At 37.9% G+C, this 23,796-nt stretch overlaps 1 protein-coding gene across 1 annotated transcript in view; it reads left to right on the top strand.

The window, feature by feature from the left end:
* Positions 1–23,796, top strand: part of GTF2F2 (general transcription factor IIF subunit 2) — a 77,742-nt gene that overhangs the window by 30,102 nt on the left and 23,844 nt on the right. The window contains exon 6 of the mRNA XM_054271774.1: positions 5,635–5,716. Within this exon, the coding sequence (XP_054127749.1) occupies positions 5,635–5,716 (82 nt within the window). The remainder of the gene's footprint in view (positions 1–5,634; positions 5,717–23,796) is intronic.

Below are 23,796 nucleotides of genomic sequence, written 5' to 3'. Positions count from 1 at the left end.
CCTCATGTTTCCCTTTGGCAAATAAGTTCACTTTCACTCAACTTCACCCTCTTCCTGAACCTCCTGGTCTGTAAGCTTGAGCATGCCATGGAACTGAGGATTCGGGACCAGAACACACCATGGAAAAGTTGGTGCTTTACCAGTGCTTCAGCTTACTTGCCTATCCAAAGAACATCAGCTTTACTGACAGTCAGTAAAAATAACTTGGGTTACAGAAACCAGCTAAATTTTTTATTAGAGTACAAAAGAATATGAGGAAAATTCTCAACTATAGGAGGGAGAGAAATTTAGAAGTGTATTAGGAAGCCATGCTAATGCAATCTGTTAGAGTTATTGAGGCAGTTTGCTAGTCATTTAATGTCATAACACAGAAAATTGGCCACATTGTTGGACAATTAGACCATTCAGTAGCTCCTGTCTCACAGTGTTGGTAGCATAGAAATTCGCATTTTAAAAGTATCTCCAGATGTTGATTAACAGCTATTGAAGACAAGCTCTACATAGTAATTAAAATTAAAGATTTTCAAACCAACAAGTCTTAATAATTTGCATTCAAAAGTTTCTAAAGGGCTATCTAAGAAACTGTCAAAGTTCCTGTTGATATTTTTAATAATTTTTGAGCACTGCAACTCTACAAGGCTGGAAAAGCAAATGCTGTGCCAATATCTGAAAGATGAATTAGATGAGACAGGTATTTAAATATGAAAAGGTACTGTATGAAGAATGAGAAAATATCTGACTTGGAAATCAGTCAGTTAAACATCAGTTAAAAATTAAGGGAGAGTAATATTTCTCTCCACACATGCTAATCAATGTGTGGAGAGGAAATGGGTGGTGCCAATTTGTTTGCCCATTTTTTTAAAATTAGAATTTGTTCAGCAAAGTAGGTGATGCTTTTTTCTGATAAATCCTTCAGTATGTTTCATTTGTCATTTTGTAGTAGAATGTATACCACATGATGGCATTTGTCTTCCCTAGTAACTGTTATATGTGATACGGCCCTGTCTTTATCTCAGCCCTTGAGTTTTCCAGCTTTTACCCTTCTGATTCTCTCCCTGATCCTGCTGGTGGGGCAGTGAGTCGCTGCGTGGAGCTTGTTTGCTGGCTGGGGTTAAACCATGGCCGTGGGAAACAACAGTCCATCTTCTAACAGCTGAGGAGCTGGAGGCACATGTGCCCACAGCCTGCCCTTCCTGCACTCTCATCTCCTTTTTCCTGCTGCCTGAGAACCATGCATCCTGAGTGTGGTCTTCTCCTTTCTTCCTTGGCACCACTCACAAGACAGAGGAGGTGGTAAGCTCCAGAGCCTGACCCACGTGCTGTCAAGTCTGCCTGTGAGAGACAATATCTCAGGAAAGACATACATGAACTGGCCTTTCTCAGGCTAATAAGAATGATTAAGAAGCTGAAGAATTGGCATAATGGAAGGTTCAAGAAAACATGATTTATTTTTATTAGGCTTGGTAAAGGTAAAGACTATGTAAGTGCTTGGATGGGCAGAAATGCTTTCCTAGCAGGATCTTCAGCTCAGCAGTCAATGGTCCAATAAGACAGTGGCTGGAAATAGAAGCTGAGTGCAGTCAGACTAGAGGATTGATACATTAAAATCTCCAAATCAGTCCATCTCTCTCTCTCTAAAAACTGCAACAAGCCAACCCCTATCAGACCATCTACTGCACAATTCCAGTAAATTTCTCCTGCCTGTTTATTAACATTGGCTTAAGTGTTTCTATCATATTCTATTCTTTGAAAATGATTGTCAGCAGGATTCCAAGCTGGAATCTGTCTCTCCCAGCATATCTATCATCTCACTGAGACAATAGTTGAAATTACTTTATGAATTGGCACTGGGGCATTAAGGCAGGGAGGTCAGGGTGAGCATGCATTTGGCAGCTAATGATGAACGTACGGGTTTTGTGGAGGAGCCTGTCTGGAGCTGCACTATGAGGGTATTTTGTACCTGCCAACACATGTTGGGCATTTGAGAGTGTGAGGATCTTGGGAAAATGTCTTATTTTCCCTTCTCATCACTGATCTCAGCTAGTATTTCAGACCTATGTATTTACTTTGTACTATCTACTTTGAGTAGGTTTTTTAACGGGAAACTACCAGTTCCATGCCTTATTCATCCATTACCTCCTAAGCTGATGTGACTATGGAAATGTCAAGGCAGATGTGTAGCATTTTGGATATCTTTTCATTGCATCTTTCGTCCTGCAACAGTTAAAGACAAACCCAAGTCTCTGAATTTGAGTTTGGTGAATGAGGTCTAAGTAGGCTACAAAGGGAATAAAAACTGTGTTTCCTGACTGCAGTCTTGCATCTGGAGGTTTGCCTGTATCCTTGTGTATTCTGCTAGACTCTAAGGTTGTGTTAAAATTCCAAAGAGGGTCCAAGGAAAGTGGGACATAAGCCTTGGTGTTTGGACAGTGGATGCTCTTAGACAGCAGACAACCTTAGCTGCAAGGTGGTGTTTGGGAGTGATTGGAACATTTTGTCTGGATTCGACAGCAAAAGTCAAATCTGGATCAGTGGTAATGAAAAGAGGGTATTGGCCAAGGCATCAAAGATGAGATACCAGAGAAGTTGTGGATTCCCTAGCCCTGACAGTGTTAAAGGATAGTTTGGATGGGGCTTTGTGCAGTCTGGTCTAGTGGATGGTGTTCCTGGCCATGACAGGGGGGTTGGAACTGAGCGATTTTTAAGGCCCTTTCTAACTCAAACTATTATGTGATTCTGTGGTCATATTAAGGATAAACATGTTTAATTTGCATGTTCATTTTCTAAATAGTTAATGGGTAGGAACTCTCTGCTTTACTGATCCTGATCCTTGAAACTTAAAAATAATTTGAAAATTGTGCAAGGTGCAGGGAGATTGATAGTGACATGTCAGTGTTCAGGCAGCTGGGTTAGATGATTCAGATGAATACAGGTTAACTAGCCTTGAAACCTGTACCATAGAAGAAAGCAGAAAAATTGTTATGGAGTTCAAGAGGTGTCTAAGGTTGGAAATGTAATGAATGCTAGCAAACATGACTTTTTGTAAGTTTTTCTGGTCCAATAAACCTAATTTTATTTGTTTTGAAGATTATGCGTTTAAAGTAACAGCACATTTGCAGCCTGCTTAGCATTTCCTATTGCACATAGTCTAGATCCTTGTGACATTCTGATTTATATTAAAAAAGAAACTAAAACAAGCACAGAACAAGATTAAAAACTATCTGACAATTATCAGAAAGGAATTATGAGTAGGAAGCCTCTTGAGTTGTAGTTTGAAGGGCTTACTCCAGGATTAGCAAGGACGACAGTGGTGAGAATCACTGCTTATAAAATGTGTTGTGATTGACACAAATGCAGGTCAGACAGTGAGTAACTATGACAGGACTGTCATAGTGCGACTGGGATTGCTTAATTCACAGAATCCGTTTTAAAGACAATGTGTTTTCACCAAACCAAAGGCAATTATACACCTAGTCAATGCAGAGCCTATAGGTAAAATGTGAGGCTTAGAAAAGACTCAGAATAGTTGTGTTACTAATATAATAGCCAGTTAGTAATATAATAGCCAAACCCCCAGAACTTGGTTTTTAGAGACAAATGATCTTAACTCATTTAGCCATCTAAGCATGAAGCAGTCATGGGACACAGACACCGTGTGCACCCTCCTCCAAAAAAACCTACCAAGAAACCCCACTGGTAAATAATTTATTTTTAAAAATATGGGACCATTTTTTTTCCTGACAGTCTCCCTTCCTCCCTCTCTCTGCTGAATTTATAGATTCTGAATAACATTCAAATGGTTTAATTTGAATGAAATTTTAATTTGAGAGAAATTCCAGCTCCTGTGTCTGTTATTTTACTTCCATGTATGGTTTTCATAAAATCAGTTCAGTAGTATTATGTCTGGTTTCTGGTCTCTGTTATCTTAAAGCATCATTTCAAGATTGAAAAGGTGCAAATAAGAAATCCCAGACTGATTTAAGCATGGCAAAAATGTCTTGTAATGAGATAATGCATGAGCTTAAATTGGTTCATTTATTGAAAAAGTGATTAAGAAGCAACTTGATAACGATTTGTAAGTACTTTGAAAGGGAGAAAACACTAGGTACTGAAAGACTCTTTACCATAGTATAGAAAGTCATGAGAAGAACCAACTGCTAGAAGCTGAAGCCAAATTCTTATTAGAAATTAAGCAGCAATATTAGTACCACTTAAGCCACAAGTAAGTTACTAGGTCCTAGGTAAAGTTACTGGGTAAAGAAGAAAGACCATACAATTTTTCTGTCTGTGATACACAGGAAGTCAGGCAAATCTTCCAAGTTCTCTCTTTTGACCATTAGGCTGGGAATCTACAAAATCACAAGTGTTTTAAAACAAATTTTCTTCTATTTCATTCAAACCTATCTGAAAAAATATGGCTTTCTTACTGGTTTCAAAGATTTAGTTTGAATCAATCCAATAAATTTTAGATTAAATAATTTAAAAATTCATGATTTCTAAGTAATTGTTTCTGGCATTATTCAGGGAGAGCAGACTTAGATATGTGGACGTAGTAATATTTCAGTCTATAAGGTGATAGGAAATCCAGAGGTGTCTCAGAGTGCCTTGTGTTACTTGGACTTCAGTATTTCTAAGTGTATCTGTCACCTTCTGTGGCATTGCCAGCAGAAGGTGACAATGACAGTGTAGTGCTCTTGGAAGGACATTTTAAGACTGAGATCTAGTCAAGCCTTTAAAACTCATCCTTTCTTGTAATGCAAGGCTGTTCCAGAGGTGTTTGTTTTGTGTTTGTACAAATTGTGCTGGCTGTGTCCAAAACAGACGGATTAATTGACATGCACTCCTCCCACATCTGCACATCATGCACTAGAACATCATAGTAGAAGTGAAAAAATTTGCCCACCATCACTTCTCTCTTCATTTCTACATTAAGTTGCTTTTAATTTTTGGGTTTACCTACCTTTATGGTGTAGGCTGGTACTGCTCTGTTAGTCATCCTTGCTTTAGGCAAAAGGTGGTCACCTAGGGCAACAAAGTGACTTTGTGGTGAATGTACAGAGAGGAGTACTACCTAAATACATGGATGTGGTGTCCTAGATTACTGACTGAAAGCTTTTACTTCTTTTCCCTGACTGTTACCATCCTCTTGTATTATTACTTTTTTTGCATTGTGTTCCTTCAATGTACTTTTAAAAAAATTGTAACAAGAGGAAAATGTGGTACTGTTTTCCTGAGTATAAGAATAAAATTAGCTTTTGCTTTGTCTACCACTAACTTTGGATACTTTGATTATTGGATTGCCCATTTACAAAAAAGTTCCTAGATAATACTCTGAGTGCAACATCTAGAGAAAGGAGTTACAATCTCTTATTTAAAATTTGATCTCTGTGATTCAATCTTAATATGTAAAACATCTGAGGGTAAAACAAGGAAGTCTAGGGTATACCAGCTATGCAAACATATTTTTCCTGCTTATTTCTTTGGTGTCTGAATAGCAGAGATATTGGAGCTTGTTTTGAGAACTTAGAATTGTATTTAGTAAATTCTTAATTAGTGAAAAATAATTCAAATGCTGACCATCTTGGTGGATCTTATTTTCATGTCCAGTTTAACTTCATTTTCTTTTCATTCTAGATAAACTTGCCTTGGAAGGAATAGTGGTGCAACGTGCTGAATGCAGACCTGCAGCTAGTGAAAATTATATGAAGCTGAAAAGGTAGGAGTCCTTCATAACAAATGATATGCGATATCTGACTTTGGTGCTTTTGTTACTGCCCTACTAGGGAAGGGTGATTTCAGTATTATCATGGTCTTACACCAGATCTGCACAGAATCAGAACTGATCTTACTTTTGGGGTGCATTTACTGTAGGGAGGGAGTGAAGGCTGCTGTGGGCATTGTATCTCCCTCTGGTTTTGTCTGGTGGGATGATGCAGACTTCTGCATCCATTCATATGCAAATATCTTACTAGAGCACATGTACCTTACCTTTTCATATTTGAACATATGACTGCATTCAAATGTGATTCAAGCTGAATTTCCTGAGACTTAAGGGATTACATCAGTCTGCTTGGGGCGCACTTCTTGAGTGTGGGTTTCTGTGGATCACCCAAGTTTAATTCCACTTTACACTGTGCCATGCTAGACAAAAAGGATCTCTGAAAAGACATTTAAAATGTCCAAAATAGGAAAGAGTTTCTGGAGAAGTGCTGGACCTAAACTGGCATGGTTCTTAAAAAAGGTAGTGACTGAAAATGTCAGAAGTAGCATGGAAACCACAACACACATATTTAACAGGATCATTTAGTGACTTCTGAAAATTTAAGCAAATACCTCTAGGATTTACCATGTGATTCATATATCTTATGGGTAATTAACTTGATGATGTTCTCTAGTAATCAGATTTGGGATTGAATTGTGCCTTATGTTAAGTCCATCTTTATATATTTTAAGTATGTATATTAATTTTTTCTGAATAGAGAAATTCAAAGCAGGAAATTTCAGGAAGAGAATTGTCTGACTGGTTTTAAAATTGTCAAAAGAAACATAAAATGCAAAGTGTTTTTCTCCGATTCTTGATCTTCTTTCTATGTATCATATACATTTTCAGTGTCTTGTATTTTATTAACCTTCTCTGTCATCTAAATTGTGCCAGTATTTCCTTACAGAGTTCATTCAGTTTTGACATTTTTTGGCATTTTATGTTCTAGCTGTTGGAAATTAGTACCATAAGTTTGTTCCTGTACAGTGAACTACTTAATTTCAGACTGAGTTCTACGATTGCTGTCATGGTTTTTGTCATCAGCAGGAAATGGAGATGAGGCAAATGTAATGTTATAGAAAAGGACTCATTTCAATGTGGCAATTTTAAATATACATGAATATAGAATGTAAGATGTATTTGCTTCATACTTGTTCTAATCACAGGTTTCCTGATCCAAGTGCTTTTTTGCATTTTGTACATAGTTGATCAGATAAGCTTCTTCTGCTAAGGCCACAGAAGGAGACCAAAAAAGAACTGATAGCTTTAATTAAGTACTACCCAAACTTTGAATTTTTCAGGGTTCTACTTTCTGTCACGCATGCATGGATGCAGCCCCTCCTGGTATTCAGTTTTGTCATGTTCTGCTCCTATAGGAGCAACAGAAGTACAAACACAAAAGCACATTTTGTCTCTGAAAACATTGGCAGGTGAAAACAATGATACCGTCGTTTTTTCCTTCCTCTAGAAAAATTGTCAGGCTGTGTATTTCTACTTTCTAACTTCACATGTTGTTAAAGATTTTTTTGCCTTCTACCAAGAAGTTAAAAAAAATAGTCTGATCTGCTGAGAATCAGCATGAGATTTAGCACATCTAGCAGTCCTCAGAAGGAATTGGTTTATATCCAAATACTGTATCTGGTATTTGAGTAGTAGGATCTAACTTTTCACTCCCTTGATGCTCTCCCACCTTCAACATGCTACAGTCTGTACATAAAAAAAGGTGACAGCATTAAAGATAAAGCACATACATTTAGGAGCTGTGTTATATTAAATCATTTTGTTCATTTTTCCATTTACTGTTGTGCTTTATATGAGACAGACTCTTCAAAGATGGAATTTAAAATACTGATTAAATAGCAAGTCTATTGTGTAGGATTTGAGTGCTATAATACTAAGTTGAGTTGGGAAGGAAGTAAAATTAAAAGATAAATGCAGTAGCTTCAAATGTTTAAGATCTAGAAAATGGAGCTGCCGACTCTCAAAATCTGTAATCACTTTTTTCTGAGAGCTGGCAGTAATCAAAAAGGATGATATACTTCCTGGTATTAAATGCAGATAGGGATCCCCTCTATTTTGCCATCTGCGTCTGAGTCGAGGAGATCAGCTGATGTATGCCTGGCGTGGCATTGGTCTCCTTGCTGCTCTGCAGAGTTTCAGTGTAAGGATGAAGCCATGGCCTTGTGATGGGCTGGCTGGCAGTTCAGTGGGAGATAGTGTGACGTGTGGGTTTAAGGATGGATGATGAAACTGCAGAAGCTGGTGACATGTGTGAGTGAAAATGTTACCAAATGTAGTAGTCGGGAGGGTTTCCTCCTGGCTTTTGATTTGATTACAGAAAGGATGGGGATGGCTGATGTTCACAACATGTTGAATACAAGGTGCAAATGTGTGTCTAGGGATAGCTACTCCCTAACTAAGGTAAAACAGAGGCTGTGTGACCACTTGGTATTCCATTTTGCAAGTTTTGTTGTCATTAGATTTATTTTAATTTTTTCCATTTTCCTGAGCTTCACATTCTAGAAGAGGGACAAATACCGTGAAACTCCCTCTATCCTGCACTAGTAAAGCTTTGTGCTATTGAACTTCTTGCAAAATTTTTATTAGCAGTGTATTTCTTCATAGCATCTTAATGGTTGGTTTTACATTTGCTGTTATTGAGGCTAGCTGAAAAATAATATATGTGGTTTCCAAGCACCTGTCATGATTTCTGTCTTGTGGGAGTGGATCTCATGATCCCATTTAAAAATATTTGGACTGTGTGGGGGAAAAAGTAGGCAGACCATTCCTAACTGCAGTCAGCTTTGCTGTGCAGTATCACAGAAGATGCTGTGCCTACACTACTGTACGATAGCTCCCTTCTTGCCCCATGGAGCCTGTCAGACAGTGGGGGCACATGTGAACTGTGGCAGCAGTGTGTGTGTCACAGGTGGGGGTCACACACATGGCTCACTGTGCAGCACACTCTGTATTTGCACCAGCCTTGTGCCCCCACCATCCATGTCACCCAGGCAGGTTGCCTTTCCTTTCTGTCAGGCTGCCTTAGGCAGGCTCCACATCCTCCCTGGCCAGTCCCACACAAACCAGACTGTTTTCTTACTGTAGTTAGCTTTCCACCATGAGGATGCATGGTCTGAGCCTTAATTTTGTCTTTCTGAGGCTTAAGAGATTTTAATTTTGTGATTCCAATGTTTAAGCACCTTGGATTAATGACCCCTCCAAAGAGAGAGATCTTCCAAGCAGCTTGTCTGCACTGGGAAACATGGGGCACAGGAAGAGAGGAGTTATCCAGACATTCAGGATCACTTCAGGGTTCAGATTACTTGAGAGGAGACGAGAATACAATTTTGATGCTCCAAAGGAGCGTTTGCTATTCACAAAAGAGGGAAAATGGAGGGCTGAGGTTGTGCAGGGGGGAAAAGAGAGGTATAAAACATTCCTTTCTTATTTTTTTAAATACACCTTCTAGCATATTAATTATATTGTTTATGGAAACTGATACTTTCTTGAATTTTGGGAGACATCATTAATCTGATTGCTGGATCTCAGTTTCCTTCTTTTTGTAATGCCTGGAGACAGAGGATAAAAATGTAGGCTTTGCAGGCTGACTTATGATTCTTCTTTTGTTTTACCTTAAAATGGCTTCATTACAGCATGGTATGAAATTTGCCTTCTTTCTGTATTTTAAATGTCATCATGCCAGATCAGTATTATTGTAGCCATATCATTGTAGCCAATATCACTGTAGCCATCTCAGATTCTTGCTGCCACATTACCTGTTTCTATCCTTGCACTGGTCCTCACCTCCATTCTCTTCATCCCTCTGATCGTAGCAAACTCTCTTCTTCCCCAAATCTTTCTCAGTCCCCCTTTCCCATTTCTGCTTCTCCATTTCCTCATAGAAAAAAATATTTTTAAAAGTATTTAGGCCACATCAGTATCTTATACATTTCATTTTAAGATAAAGTTAAGAAGAAGAAAATCTCTGAGAGCGACTTCTGCAAAGCTCCAATTCAGACTGATGTGGTCAAGTTGAGTAGCTACAGAAAGGTCTCTAGGACTGCTCAGGTCCTCTGCACTGGGGTGGCTGGGCAGCAGACTCACAGTTCTCAGAGGAGGTTTTGAAGGCACACGTGAAGTGCAGCTCAAGCAGTTGATGAATTGTGTGACATGTTTGTTAGCACTTTGCAACAGTGGAGAATGGCAGGCAAAAAAGGATGAATTCAGTGCCCTTGTTTCATTCTCAAATGTGATGCTGAAATGCTGGTCACCTTTCACAATGGCTTTTGGAATACTATGGTTTGACTATACCTAACCTGAGTTACTGAAGTCTCACAAACCATTCACCAAGTGAAAAAAGAGGAGTCCTAGGATTACCAAAAGCCTAGAAGAGGCAACATTTAACACTGCAACTAGAGTTGTAGTCCCTATAGCTCTCTTAAGTAATTTAAAAATATGTCTTGAAGTGTCATTAGTGAAAATAGCGGTTGCCAATATGACAGCTTGTAACAAGGCCGCAAGAATTTTGTGTATCTTCTTGCTTTTTCTTCTAAGAGTTTTCTACAGAGAATATATTGAAAGTCCTTATAAAAGCTGCTGGAAGAAACATGCATAATAGACTTTTAGGAGTAATGGGTTGTAAAACATTCTAGAATAATGAACTTCCACATTTGAAAAGTCATATTTCTTTACAGCCATATTATGGAGGCCTCTTGAGGTCCGAAGCTTCGTGTTCTAGGTCAAGTAAGTGGAATTAAATTAATGCAGATGAGATGCTCACTTTTTCTAAAAAGTGCTGAGAGAGTATTGACTGACTGACAGTTCAGTGTATTGCTGAAAATGAGCATTATGCCAGGGGTTTGGTTTTTTTTTTTTTTAATTGGGGTTGTTTAGGGTTTTTTCCTTTTTTCCCCCCCTACAAATACTTCCCACTAGCGGAAGAAAATGAGTCATTTGACCACCATGCCACTTCCTTATATTCTTGTAGATATACTTAGTTGGCTATGAATTCCTTTCCAAAGTACATGAGTATGCATACATCTGTGCATTTTCCACAAAGGCTGACACGCTGAACAAATGCTGCTCAGTTTGTTTGAGGTGGGAAGCCAATTTTATGCAGGGCTGAGATTGCATCTGCCTGTCAATCTATGCAACCTTGATTTTTCAAGTATCAAAGATCAGTTTCTCTGGCTTGAGGTAAGATTCAGCATAGTAAAAAAACACATTCCTAGGGTGTTTTAAGTTACTCATCAAGTACAAAAAATATCTTTTTTGTTCATATGATAGAGTATTTCCAATCACAGTTTTTCCTGAAGAGTTATGTGCACTTGGTAAAAAATTAATGTTAATCATGTTCATGTAGGTTAAGCTGTACTGCTAAGATATGTATTTAATATGATTCTTGTGTTCCTGGGCACCCACCAGTTTTTAAGAAATCAAGCAAATAACACTCTAATTGTGAACAATTGGACTGCAAAGTAACAGACACACTTCAGTATGTGTGTCCATTTTGATCCATTTTTCGCATTTTTTACCGGAGTAGTGGAGAGAAGCAAGTAAGAAAAACAAGGTTTAAGTGAGATGAGTGCACTTAAAGAGAAGTGCTTATTCCCCATTTCAGTGGTCAGGAGTGTTGCTTTTGTTTGTTTCCTATATATTTATTTGTGATCTTAGACTCTTCACTGTCCCTTGTCCTTTTCATTTTGTCTGTTGTTTTTTGTTGTTTTTACAAGTGGTGTTCTGCGACTGGATTTTAATAGGCCTTTTATATTATCATGCTTTTTTGTTCAGTGATATGAAAAAGGTTGTAATGTTGGTCGTTGCTTCCAGCCATTATAATGATACTAATAAATAAGGCATAGCCTACTGTTGGTAATGCAGCAGGTATTTTATCGTGTTTCTGTTAAATCTGCAGCTGGATGCAGGAGGTTAATATGTTCTTTCTACTCCATTGTACTCTTCAGCTTCTTGTAGCCAAGTGTATTCGGGCTAATCTGAGGGAGGTTGGGCAGGGGGGAAGAGGCATAACAATTTTTTTTAAAATACTCTTTTTAGCATATAAATTATATTGGTTATGGAAACTGATACTTTCTTGAATTTTAGGAGATACCATTGATCTGGTCACTGGATCTCAGTTTCCTTTTTTTTTGTAAAAGTTTGGGGACAGAATAAAAAAATGTAGGCTTTGCTGTAGGCTGACTTATGATTCTTCTTTTTTGTTATCTTAAAATGGCTTCATTAGAGCATGACCTGAGATTTGCCTTCTTTCTGTTTTTTAAGTATCATAATTTCCAGGTGAGAGTCACAGAATCACAGAATGGTTGAGGTGGGAAGGGACCTCTGGAAGTCGTCTGGTCCAAACACTCCTGCTCAGTCAGGGCTACCTAGAGCAGGTTGCCCAAGGTTGGGTCCAGATTCCTCTGCATTTCTCTGGAACTGAAATAGCTTCTGAATAGAGAGCATAGTGAATGTGTTCTGTGCCTTTTTAGAAAGGTATGTTGTTGATAGAAGCCTAGCATGAAGGTCATTTTCATAAAGAAGAGAGATGCTTTGGGATGAATATTTAAGAAGAGTTTATGGCAAATACTCCATGAATTTTTCCTTATACCTTGGGGAAGGAAATCAATTGTTGTAATTGGAGAGTTCTCATTGCTCTGGGTTTTTTTGACATAAAGTTCATGAAACAGAGGCATTGCATTTAAGAACATATCTAGTTTGCCTTTATGGTAATTAACGAAATAGCATCCATTTCCTTTCTATCTGCTGAAAGCACTGAGGCTAAAAATAGTCACCCTGGAGTATGTTCAGGCTTCAGTCGTAGCCAGCTTCTTCAGGCTGGAGAAAAGCCTCACTCAGTACCAGTGCTCAGCACCAGAAGTTCTGGATATTTATAATTCTAGTAAACCTTAATGTCAAGGGCACTGATTCCTTCACTTGAAACCAGAATCCTTGGTATTGTACAATGCTGGAGCTCCTTTAAGCAGGGCAACAGTAATTACAGAGATATCTCTGCTGCTAAGCTGCTTTCCAGATTTCAGTGAGGGACTTGTTTAGTATGTAGGAACATAACTTCTCTTCCCAGGGTAGCACATTCCTTTTCATCCTCTTTTCCATCTGTAATATGAAAGTCACAATATAGTGGGTGAAAATCTGAGAGTTCAGTTTTAACTACCATGACTGATCTGGTGTTACTGATGTAAATAAAAAAGCTCATTTCTTCATTGGTGTCAGCATTTTCTCTGTTGCAGAGCTCACTGAAGCTCATGGATCTCTTACTGGCCACCATTCCAAATTCTGTAGTCATGTTGAGTACTTCCACTGTTCTGGGTTTGCAAAACTGCTTTGGCAACTACCAGTTTGACAAGCTCAAATTTTCACAATATGTAGAATGTCAGCACCATACCACATCTTCTATTTTTAAGCTGCTTTGTTCACATACTACTGATGATATTTGGAGTTTGTAACAGATCAGTAGACTGGTATCGTCCAACAGTTCCCTGCTGCAAAATAGCTCCAAAAATTCTACATTCAGTAGAATGTAGTATTCATTTCATTGAGTTCATTCAATTCAGTATCATTGAGTACTAAAAGCTACCTGGTGCAGAACCAAAGACTAAAATCATTAGGTGGCAAGTTCTGTTGCTGACATACTGATCTCCTGGCTTATCGAAATGTTTCTGAAATTTGTGAATCTAAAGGAAGGCACTGAGACAGTGGTCTGAAAGGTAGCAGGGTGCATGTGTCCCTCCAAATAGCATCTGTTACTCGGGATGTCACCAAGTTCAAGGAAATTCATAGATGACAAACTGTCCATCTTCTGGTTTCTGGTTCTTTTTTAAAGGAATGTCTGTAGGATTCCAGTGGTTATCAACCTGGGTTACCCTGGGATAAGTGGGTGATTTAATTCCTGAAGACATGGCAAAATTCCAGTGGGAGCTTAAGTCCCAAAGTGCCATAGGACCAAGTACCATGGAGGAAAGTTGTGGAGGTACCTCCTGTGCTCCTTAAAGGCTCTGTGGGTGGGAAAGATGCCAACTTAGGAAATTATTCACACCATTGCACAGATATTAATACAAGATACTGAAGCACTGCAACAATCAGTTAGTACTCGGGCACGATCCTGAAATGTTTTCCAGTAGGGAGGAAATTGTGCAGCCACCTGCTAATGCTCGAGTCTGGGATGTTTTTAAAAAGGCTTTGGAGTTGAATTCAAATTAATGCCATAAAATGGAAAAGAGCAGTAAATTACTTCCTTTTGCTTTAAGCGAGAGATATAATGTAAAATTCTTTCAAATCCACTCATCTAGTCTAGTTAAACTCACTTAATTTCTCTTGAATCATCTGGATAGAAAAAAATGGGATTACCAGTATCAAAGGCCAACAAATTAAATTGCAAATACAGTGAAGGAACTTTAAAATCATAGAAGGCTTATTTACACTTCAGATCAAATGCAAATAATTTTCAGTAATATTTTTCACAAAAGCTCTTCTATAGACTGTTACTTCCCACAGCTTGAAAGAAGCAGAAATGAATACAAAGGACCCCTACCTGAAATATTTCTTATGTACAATAATGTGCATACACAAATTTAACAATTTCATATAAAAACAATGGCTCACAAAGTCCTTGTTCTTTCCATGCCTTCATTTAAATACAGATATGTCCGCTTATGGCCTTAAGAAAAACATATGCTGCCATTTTCAGTTACCATTGCAAGGCTACATAATTGTGAGAGAATGAGGTGGTTTCTCTTTGAAATGGTATTTTATCAACAGAATATGATTTAAATGTCAGTTCTAGTGATATGTAAGTCCTGAAGGTATTCCTTTCTGTCAAGTCTACATTGAGTGTGAAATTTTCAAACTGCTTTGTGGTTTTAATTAAAAATATTTTTTAACTGAACCTTGTACACAATAATTTCACCATTCCTGAAGTCTGTTACAATGTTTTTGCTAGACTATTGCCTCATTTGTTTGTAGTCAGTAGATTTGCCTGGGATTTGTTCATTGTCATTTTGGTATCTGTGATACTTCACTGAAAATTTTGCACTGTGCACTAAGCCATTACCACCATTAGGACTCAACACAAATGCCTCTGCCCTTGTAGAAAGAGTATTACAGCTCAAATCTGGCTGTATGTTTTTTGAATAGTACAGTGAAACTGTTACAAGGCTGGTGTCTTTTATCCATACCTGATATTGAAATGAGAAGTTTTTTCTGAGCTAAGCTTGTACCTTGAATGTTGTGATGACCCCAGCAGGGAAGCATGAAGAGTGCTCATGGACTCTACTGCTTAGTTCCTCTCCTGCTGGCCCTGGCAGAAAGCTGAAACTGAGGCAGCTTTGTGACCAGTGATCATTAAGGTTTAGGGAGGGTCAATGTTACTTTAGTTTACAATTTTGTATAAGTTTCTTCTGTAGAACACATAAATGTATGATAATATGTACGTTCTGCACCTGAGGCAGGGCAATCCCCAGTCTCAGTGCAAACCAGGTAGATTGAGAGCAGTCTGGTAGAGAAGGATTCTGGAATATTGGTATGAAAAATTGGACATGAGCTGGCAATGTGGGCTCACAGCCCAGAAAACCTCACACAGGAGTTGTAAAGATCTGTTTTTGCCTTGAAGTGCCGTGTTCCAGGTGACTGCTCTGTGCTTTCCCAGTGCCTCACAAGAAGACTGAAATATTCAAACCCAAAGTTAAAATGGATAGTGCATCACCTGAGAGTTGTCAGCTTCTCCTGTTTCAAGTTTGAAAGCAAGGTATAGCATAAAGTATTGAAACTTAGAAAAATTATATGCTGCTACTTGAAATGAAAGTTTCCAACAGAGTGTAATTAATATAGCAAAGCCACTAAATGGAAATGATTAAAAAAATGCTCTCATCTTCACCCTAGTTTCTCACATACCTCAAGGCTGATAATGTTCTGCACTAAAAGCGGCTCTGCATGCCTGAATTAATATCCTATTGATATCCAAACATTTCGTATTGGTAGGCATTGATATATGTTACCTGCTCTATCAAAATTATTTAATTTTCTTTTCTTTGAGATCCATTATCTCTGCTAGGGTGTTGTAACATAAGCTACCTAAAGCCATTTCTAGTTGAGCCATCTCTGAACAGTTCAGAAACCATGGTGTGCACAGACCAGAACTTAGGTTTAGAAGGTGGAGAAGGGCAATAGTGAAACCTGTAGCAGCAGACTGATTGGATTTGGGGTGATTTGGAGGACAGACTGACTTTTTTTTTTTTCCATTGATCACTCTATGTGTCTTCTTTTATCCCCTACCTTCCCTTCCCTCATCCAGGGTACTTTTCTCACTCAAACTTTAGGTGTGCTGGATGCTTGTGGTGTTGTCAAGCACTCAAATACTTGCTGGTAGACATTTAGGGTGGCCCTTTGTGACTAAGGTGGAGTTGCAAGTTTATCCAGGAGTTATCTTCAGCAGCAGTTTTAAAATATAAAGAAATTTAGATCTGTGTTCAACTCATACAGTGTGTTCTATTGATAATTTATGTTTGATTTTCCAAATGCCAAAGATTGCAAACCTCCTGTCTTATTAATGTATTAGTCCGTCCTGAGTGACAGTTCTGAGAATTAATTGTGCAACTCCAAAAATACCTGCCAAAAATTAACAGGTACGGCACCATCTTGCAGGTCATGGGCACACTGAAACAGTAACTGAGGAAAGTGTGAACAGACTGGGCCCGAACCAAAATTAATGGCAATGAGGTCTCTCTGTTAGGTCTTTGAACAGATCCATATTTTCTCAGGGATATCTGACTAACCCCTTTCTTAATGATAGTGGCAGAATCAGGAGGAACTGTACCCTGTGACTTGTAATATAAATTTGAATTACTGCCTTGCTGTTCCCTTAGATTATGTGTGTGTTCTTGAGTGCTGACTGAGACCTTGCCAAGGAGGAAGATAAAGAAGAAATAGTCATGAATTAGACAAAGAAACAGCTGATCAAAGAGCTTTCTTCTGTTCCTTCTGCTCTTGGTTGTATTCAGTTCTGAGGCTTTGTGCTGCATTCCCAACTATAGGCATGGGGAAATTAGGGATTTTACAGGGTTCATTTCTGTTTATAACATAGGGTTCTGACTCCACGATTCCAGTCTGCAGACAGCAGATACACACAGGCTTCTGTCCTTCTTCAGAACTGGTTGAACAGTGTTATCTCAGGTTAGAGTCAGTCAGGAACGTGACAACATCTTTAAGGTGAGGCATCTAAGTATAAAAAAATAGCTTAGCACAAATCCTTATCTTCCCATAAACTCAGGCACTTGTTAACCCTTAGACTGTCATGACTGCAACAATGCAGCCGCTTCAGATCTAAAACAATGAGGAGATGAAAAAATTCTCTTTCAAAATGGTTCAGATTTTTTAGAAAGGTGTTTAGTTGGGCCTAGAAGTAATGAGACATGCATTCTGTCTGCTAAGCTTATTTTTAAAAGTTCTTGTGTCATATCTGAAAAGATCCTAGCTCTCCAGCAGTAGTAACTATAGCTGTTTTTGAGGTTAAAGAAAGCCCTGTGCTCAAAACCTGTTGCAAAGTTCAATATTGTCTGTATCTTAGTTCACTCAATTTTTTTTTTATTTGAAAAACAGACAAGAGGAACAGGAACACAAAAATATCCATGGCCAGATTTCTTTTAGTAAAAAAAGAGAAGAAAATCCCTGCATTCTGGGATGTATTCTGAATTGTGAAGTCATCTTGAAAGAGAAATTTCACTGTATGTGAGTGTAGGCGGGAGTAGAAAAATATGTGATAAAAATAGCAGACTACGTGGAAATTAACACCAATATGTGGATGCATACCTGGAGATGTTAAATGATAATATCTGAGAGAGAATTACCCTTTAGATCTATATTTATATAATACATTTCAAACTAAAATTTAAAAAACTCAAACCACCCATATATCATTTTCAAATTACATTTCGAATACTTTCTTTATTTTGAATTCTAATTTCAACTCAGACATTGACTTCTGTTTTGACTTTGGGAACTGTCTAGAGAAATCATGATCATTTTAACTATTCTGGCTCATGTTGACAAAGAACTTTTCAACAAAGTCCATGAAAACTAAGTACTCTTTCTCTGAAGTGAAATTCAGGGAATAAGTACTACATCCTGAAAGTATGAAGCTATGATCAAAATACTTAGAGCATTAAGAAATCGCTGTATTGCAGAAAAGGCTCAAAAAAGACTTAATAAGATGTTAATTGATCAAAACTTGATTTTCAAAACAAGAGAATGTTTTTGTAGGGTCTCATGAAGCACATCCATAGGTACAGCAAACAGAATTTTTTCATACGCCATGTTTATGGTATTGGAAGCAAAGGATATATTTTGTAGATTGACAAAACACAGAACTTCATGAGGTTAAGTTGTACTATATAAAATAAATTCCCTTCTAAGTCAGTATGGTTAAGCAACTGGGAAAACCACTGATACTTATATTGGAGCACTGTTTTTTTATTCTCTTACTGTACCTAATGTTGTCAGAAAAACACACTTCAGATATGCTCTTAAGTATGAGTTGGTTTTGTTATTATCAGCAGGAAGCAGGAGCAGCATATGTCTATGGGAATGCAATTTATGATAAAATACACCTAATTAAATCTCTTGAGGATTTATATTCACACATGCTGTGAAACTGAATCATATGAATATTTCTTAATAAATTAAAGCATCTGTTTTAAATGTCTAACTGTGCACCTAAACTTCAATTCCTGGTCTTTATACCACAAATTTAAAATAACATGAAATGCACTTTATTACTGCAGTGTCGACCATGAGAGGTACTCAGGGCAACTTGGAGAGAAACACCTACAGTGTCATTATGCTGCCACATATTAAAGTAGGAGTAATGGTGTAGGTTTTATAAATTGATGCCTAAATCAGCCAACTGGAGCAGATTAGTAAAGCTGTTTTTATTGCTATTTCTTCTTTTAACTCTTTTTAGCCTATTTTCATATTAGAAGACAAATACCCCCTGTAGTATCCACTCTAGGGCTAAAAAGTGCTTCCTGCAATTTGTGGGATCTTGGCAAGGACAAAGCTAGCAAATAGATCTGCCAGATTTAAGACATTTCATTGCAGTTTTACACTGTATTTTTCCCTCTCCTCTATCCTATACTCTTAGATTTGCATGGTCTAGTACAGAAAGAATTATCAGTTAATTCATCCTTTTGCTGCTTTAAAAAATAAAAGACTAACTTTGAATGTCACTTGGATATTAGTTTGTACTCTGTGGAGGTGGTTTATTATATAGCATTTAGATTTTTTTTATTATTTCATGAAGCTGTATGTAAGTGAAATGCTAGGTGAGTAAATGATAGATGTTAGCCACAGTGAGTATATAGGTTTTTGTTCCTGACAGGCCTAAGAGCCAATGCTTATGGAAAGTGAGCTATTGTTTTGTGTATTCAGTGAAGTATATTAGCTGATGCACAGTCTGTAGTTATGTTAAGAAATTTGGCAGAACATAGATTGGAATATGACAGTTATTTGTTTAATTGCCTTATAGCCTCTTAAAAATCTAAGAAGTTGTTTTCTGTTACACTCTACTTTGTGTTCATATGTGTGCATAGTACAGCTGAAAGAAATACTTCACTTGCTTCAATTACCTAAGCATAGCATTTGTGGAAGTCTTGAATCTGACCAAACAGAGGACAATACATAGTATTGTACTTTTGTCTTCTGTGTATATAATGAGACTTCAGCTGTATGAAGGAAAGTAAGACTTGTGAAAGCTGCTTGAAAAGCAGCTGCTTGGTCTAAACAAACACAGTCATTCATCTAAATTAATGAGAAAAGAGCAAACAAATGATAAACTGATCTATTGTTACTATTTTCCAACAAAGATTTCAAACTGTAATTTCTTTTAATATAATTAAAAAAAAATACTTCAAAATTATATGTAGGGAATCACAGGTAAAGCATCACCAGCATTAGTGAATCCAAGCTGTCATATTTTAGCTGTAGATACACAAGTTAGAAAATAAAATGGCAGACATACTTTATTTGTGGTTTTATTTCTCTAAAAGGGTCAGTAAATTCAAATGAGTTTATACACCTCAGGGACTTTCTGGTCTCCGAACATCTGGGTGTGAGCCTGGAACATGGCCCTTGGAAACCATAACCTCCCTTATAGAGGAATAGAAGCAAATGAAACATATGTAATTAGTGGTGTGCTCCAATCTGTACATGGGCAGCTGTATGATTGGTGCTGTGTAAATGCTGCAGCAATGAACATGAGTAATGAAAATCAGGAATTGCCTAATAGTGCATGAAGTAATTTGAAGATTATGGGCAGATCCATTTCAGAAGCTGATGAGTGAAGCACAAGTGTCCTGTGTATCATCCAAAGAAGATGAAGAGTTATAAGCATATTTGCCCACATGTCAAATGTGCCATTATTTTAATAGAAAAATAAACACATAATTCAAGTCTAGGATTTAGGAAATCTGGTGCATGCAAAATAGAAGTAATACTTGGTATAGATATCTGAAGCTTGCTGAAAAGCAAGTGCACAAGCTCTTACTAAGTTCAGAAAAACCAGTGTCATTTTTGGAAGCAGTGGAAGCATTGTGTTACATGGTCAGCTTTGTTGTTTGCCAAAGTCTTTTGATGTATTTCTGTGTCTGTATAAGAAGTGACTGATGCACAAGGCACTTATTTAGCAATATTTAAAAGGCCGAATTCAAGCAATGTTGTCAATTCGTGTCATGGTGCACTAACCAAGTAGTTACTAGGAGCTTTGAGGGCCTCGTCCCTAAATCCTATCAAATTGAGGAAGACTTCCATCAAGTGCAGCAGTTATTGAATCACCCCATTAAAGGTGGTGTGGAAGGTGGTGTTAGCTATGTTTTGTGATATATAGTATTTGGTTTGCTCCTTCAATTCTTTTGTCCTTTTCTCATGGGTCTGCTTTTACTATGTAAGCAAAGATGATACTGCTGTAATAGTGAGGGATTTTTCCCTGAAATAAAATGCAATGTGGAGGCCACCCATTCTGCAGCGCTCCCTTCAGAATGATAAAGTCTTGCTGTGTCCCCCAGGTGCTCTTCAGATAACCTGGCTTCTCACACTGGTTGGACAGTTACATCTCTTCTCTTCATTAATCAGTATGAACACAAGCAATTGCCCTGGACTAAGTTAATGTCAGAATAAAATAAATTGAACCTGGCTTTAAATTCACACATAAAACCAAAGTGAAAGTCTCCTGTGGAAGGAATTGAGGCTAAAAAGAGTTAGCTGCTTTGAGCTCTCAGGGACCAGGCAATCAGTGCACCCTGCCTTTTTGCCTTCTATTAAGATAAATCAGTAACTTCATTCAAAGTATAGGCATCTTCCTTACTTTTTAAAACATAATGTTTTGCTTTGGTTTTGTTCAGAATTTTTCTGAAGTTAAAGATTGTTGAAGTTTTGGCAAAATGCAGGAAGTACTTTCAGTTCATTGCAATATTAATAGAGAAGAGGAAGGAAAATCGTTTTTAGAGGATTTAAAAGCTAGATGACAAAATTATTCTTGTTCGCATACAGCTTCTTGCTGCAGGAAATAGGAGCCTTTTAGAAACAACTCCACCAAAGCAACTCAGGCCAAGCAGCTAGTAGCCCATCTTCAAGGAAGATGAAACTCTAGACATTAAAAAATCTCAACAAAAAACCCATAAAACACCGCTCAAGATTACAAGAAAGAGATACTTGAATCCATCCACAGTTTCTATTCCTCATTGAACTATCCTTCATGATGCCCTATTTTGACTTCTGGATGGAGATTAGAGTGCAATAGTAGTTTCATGATGTCCACCTACAAATGAAAGTGTGTTTATCTAAGAATGCCAAGTAGACAAAATTCTATCTGATGTCCCTCTCCTAAGTGAAGTACAGAAAGTTAGTATCTTAGAAAGGCTGTTAATGGGCCTCTCCTTTATATTTTTTGGTTATTTTTTTCCTCCCCATTGTGCCTTTATTCCTTTTTGAAGAAATCCTTTTTTTCTTTAGGCAATTATGACTTCTTGATTATTCAAAGAACTCTTCTAAAACCCTTCCAATTATCTGTCATGTGTTTCTGTCGACATTTTCATTCTTCATTTTCTCTTGCTTTAGGAGGAGGACCTATCTGAATGTCTGTATGGATGTGTAAGGTTCCTTGCTTGAGGCTATCCTCATTAAGTCATGACTATGTTAATTCATTCAAAATAATACACTAACTCACAAACTTTTTTTTAACTCAATTTTTATTCTTGTAGTTCTCTTCTATCATGTGTGTAGTTCTCTTCTATCATGTGTGTAAATATCCAGCTTTGTCATGTGTGTCCTTCTTGAAAAAGTAATTTAATTTCTCTGCAGTTTCATTGGCCAGCAGGAATAAATGTTTAACATTTTTCCTCCTTTGACTGGTTTTGGTTTAACTGTTTAGCTTGCATTTTATTCCAAAATAGTACCTCTGTGTTTATCACATCGTCATGGCATGGCCCACTGAGGTTTGTTTATACTCTCTGTAATCCAAGGGTCTTAAAAGGCTTTGCCCTTTGAGCAGTCAATTTTATGCTGTAATTTAGAGTGGGGAAATAGAGATATGAAGAAGCTGACTAGTCCTGCTTTGGCAAGTGAGCTGATGGTGCTCTTCTGCATGTCCTGACAGAAATTCTGTGGCATGGTCACTTCGCAGTTTCAGGCAAGTTTCATCTTATTTTCCTTTTTGCCTATATAGGTCATATGAGATGCTTCTTCCCCTGAAAGACTCTGAAGTCAAAAGCCTTTGTTTTGAAATAATACATACTCAACTCAGAAAGTCTTCCTTTTAGTTTTCTTCTATATCTTAGACTTACTTTAGGATTGCAGCAATATAATGCCTTTGTGTTTTTGTATTGGATCCCATCCTTCTCTTACGAGCTACCTTTGAACAGAAGCTAATTAAATCTACACACATTTAGCATGACATTAATTTTTTTTTTTCTTATCTGCAGCAGCTGTTTATGAAACATGATTACCGTTCCAGTAGTTAATATTTCTCAGGACTGTGAGAAAAAAATCACAGCAGTGTCTGATGTGTTTTTCTTTCTGGAGTCTCAAGTGTATTGAGCTGGAGTGAGTGCTTGGCACATCCAAATCTTCAGTCCTGCATGGAGCTGTGCTTAGTGACACAGAGCAGGCTGTGGCTGCTCACTTTGGATGCTGGCAGGAGGGGATGGCAGAGGGAGTGCCTCACTCTGCTCAATGGAAAGAGGGAGTGCTTGTCTTCCCAGTTTTCCTGCTAAATCCAGCACACTGTGCTTGTCCTGTGATACGTATATCTCAAGGGCTGTTGGGTTGTCCTGGCGTTTAGCAGTCATCAATAACGTTTCTTTCTGGGAACCCATGTGCACTTTTAGCTTTCATAATACTCTGCATCAAGAAATGATGCCATTTATTTACAAGTTGTCTGAAGAACTGATTTCCTCAGTTTGCTGGGGATTTTCCTGTGATTTAATGCCTGCTACTTCTGGTATTCACATCATAGAGTTGTTCCCTGTTCCTGGACTGCAGGAATTCATACACCTCAGTCATACCTTCATATCTCATTTTTTTATTTTTTGACCCTGAAGAGTTCTATTCTTTTTTTTCTTAGAGTGTAACTTGTTACATTCCTCTATGTATTTATACCAGAGAAAATTAGTGCCCCAATAGTTCTTGTTTCTTCTATGGCCCTTTCAGAGAGAAGACCACAATTTATAATGAAATACTATTTCATAATTGCAGCTGATATCATACTCTCCAGGAAATAGCCATCCTTGCTACTGAGGATAATAGAATAATAATGGTGAAATCTCACCCTGGCTTCTCAAGCTTTTTCCTCAGGTTCATTTTGGCATTAGTTACATCAGCGTGCCACAAAATGTCACAGCAATGTGTCAGCCTCACTTTTCAGGTGCCTATAAGAAGAGGTCCTCTGTGTGAGATGTCAGTGGCTCTAAAGTCACCTGGCTGGCTGTACGGACCGTGGGTGGTGGGGAGCCAGCTGGCCTGGGAGTGCAGGGCTC

Source organism: Melozone crissalis, unplaced genomic scaffold, assembly GCF_028551555.1.
Source record: "Melozone crissalis strain CALT ecotype California unplaced genomic scaffold, PUWL_Pcris_2 ptg000013l_1, whole genome shotgun sequence".
NCBI classification, from domain to species: Eukaryota; Metazoa; Chordata; class Aves; order Passeriformes; family Passerellidae; genus Melozone; species Melozone crissalis.
The sequence above is the reverse complement of the archived record's forward strand: the minus strand, read 5'-3'. Positions and strand labels throughout refer to the sequence as shown.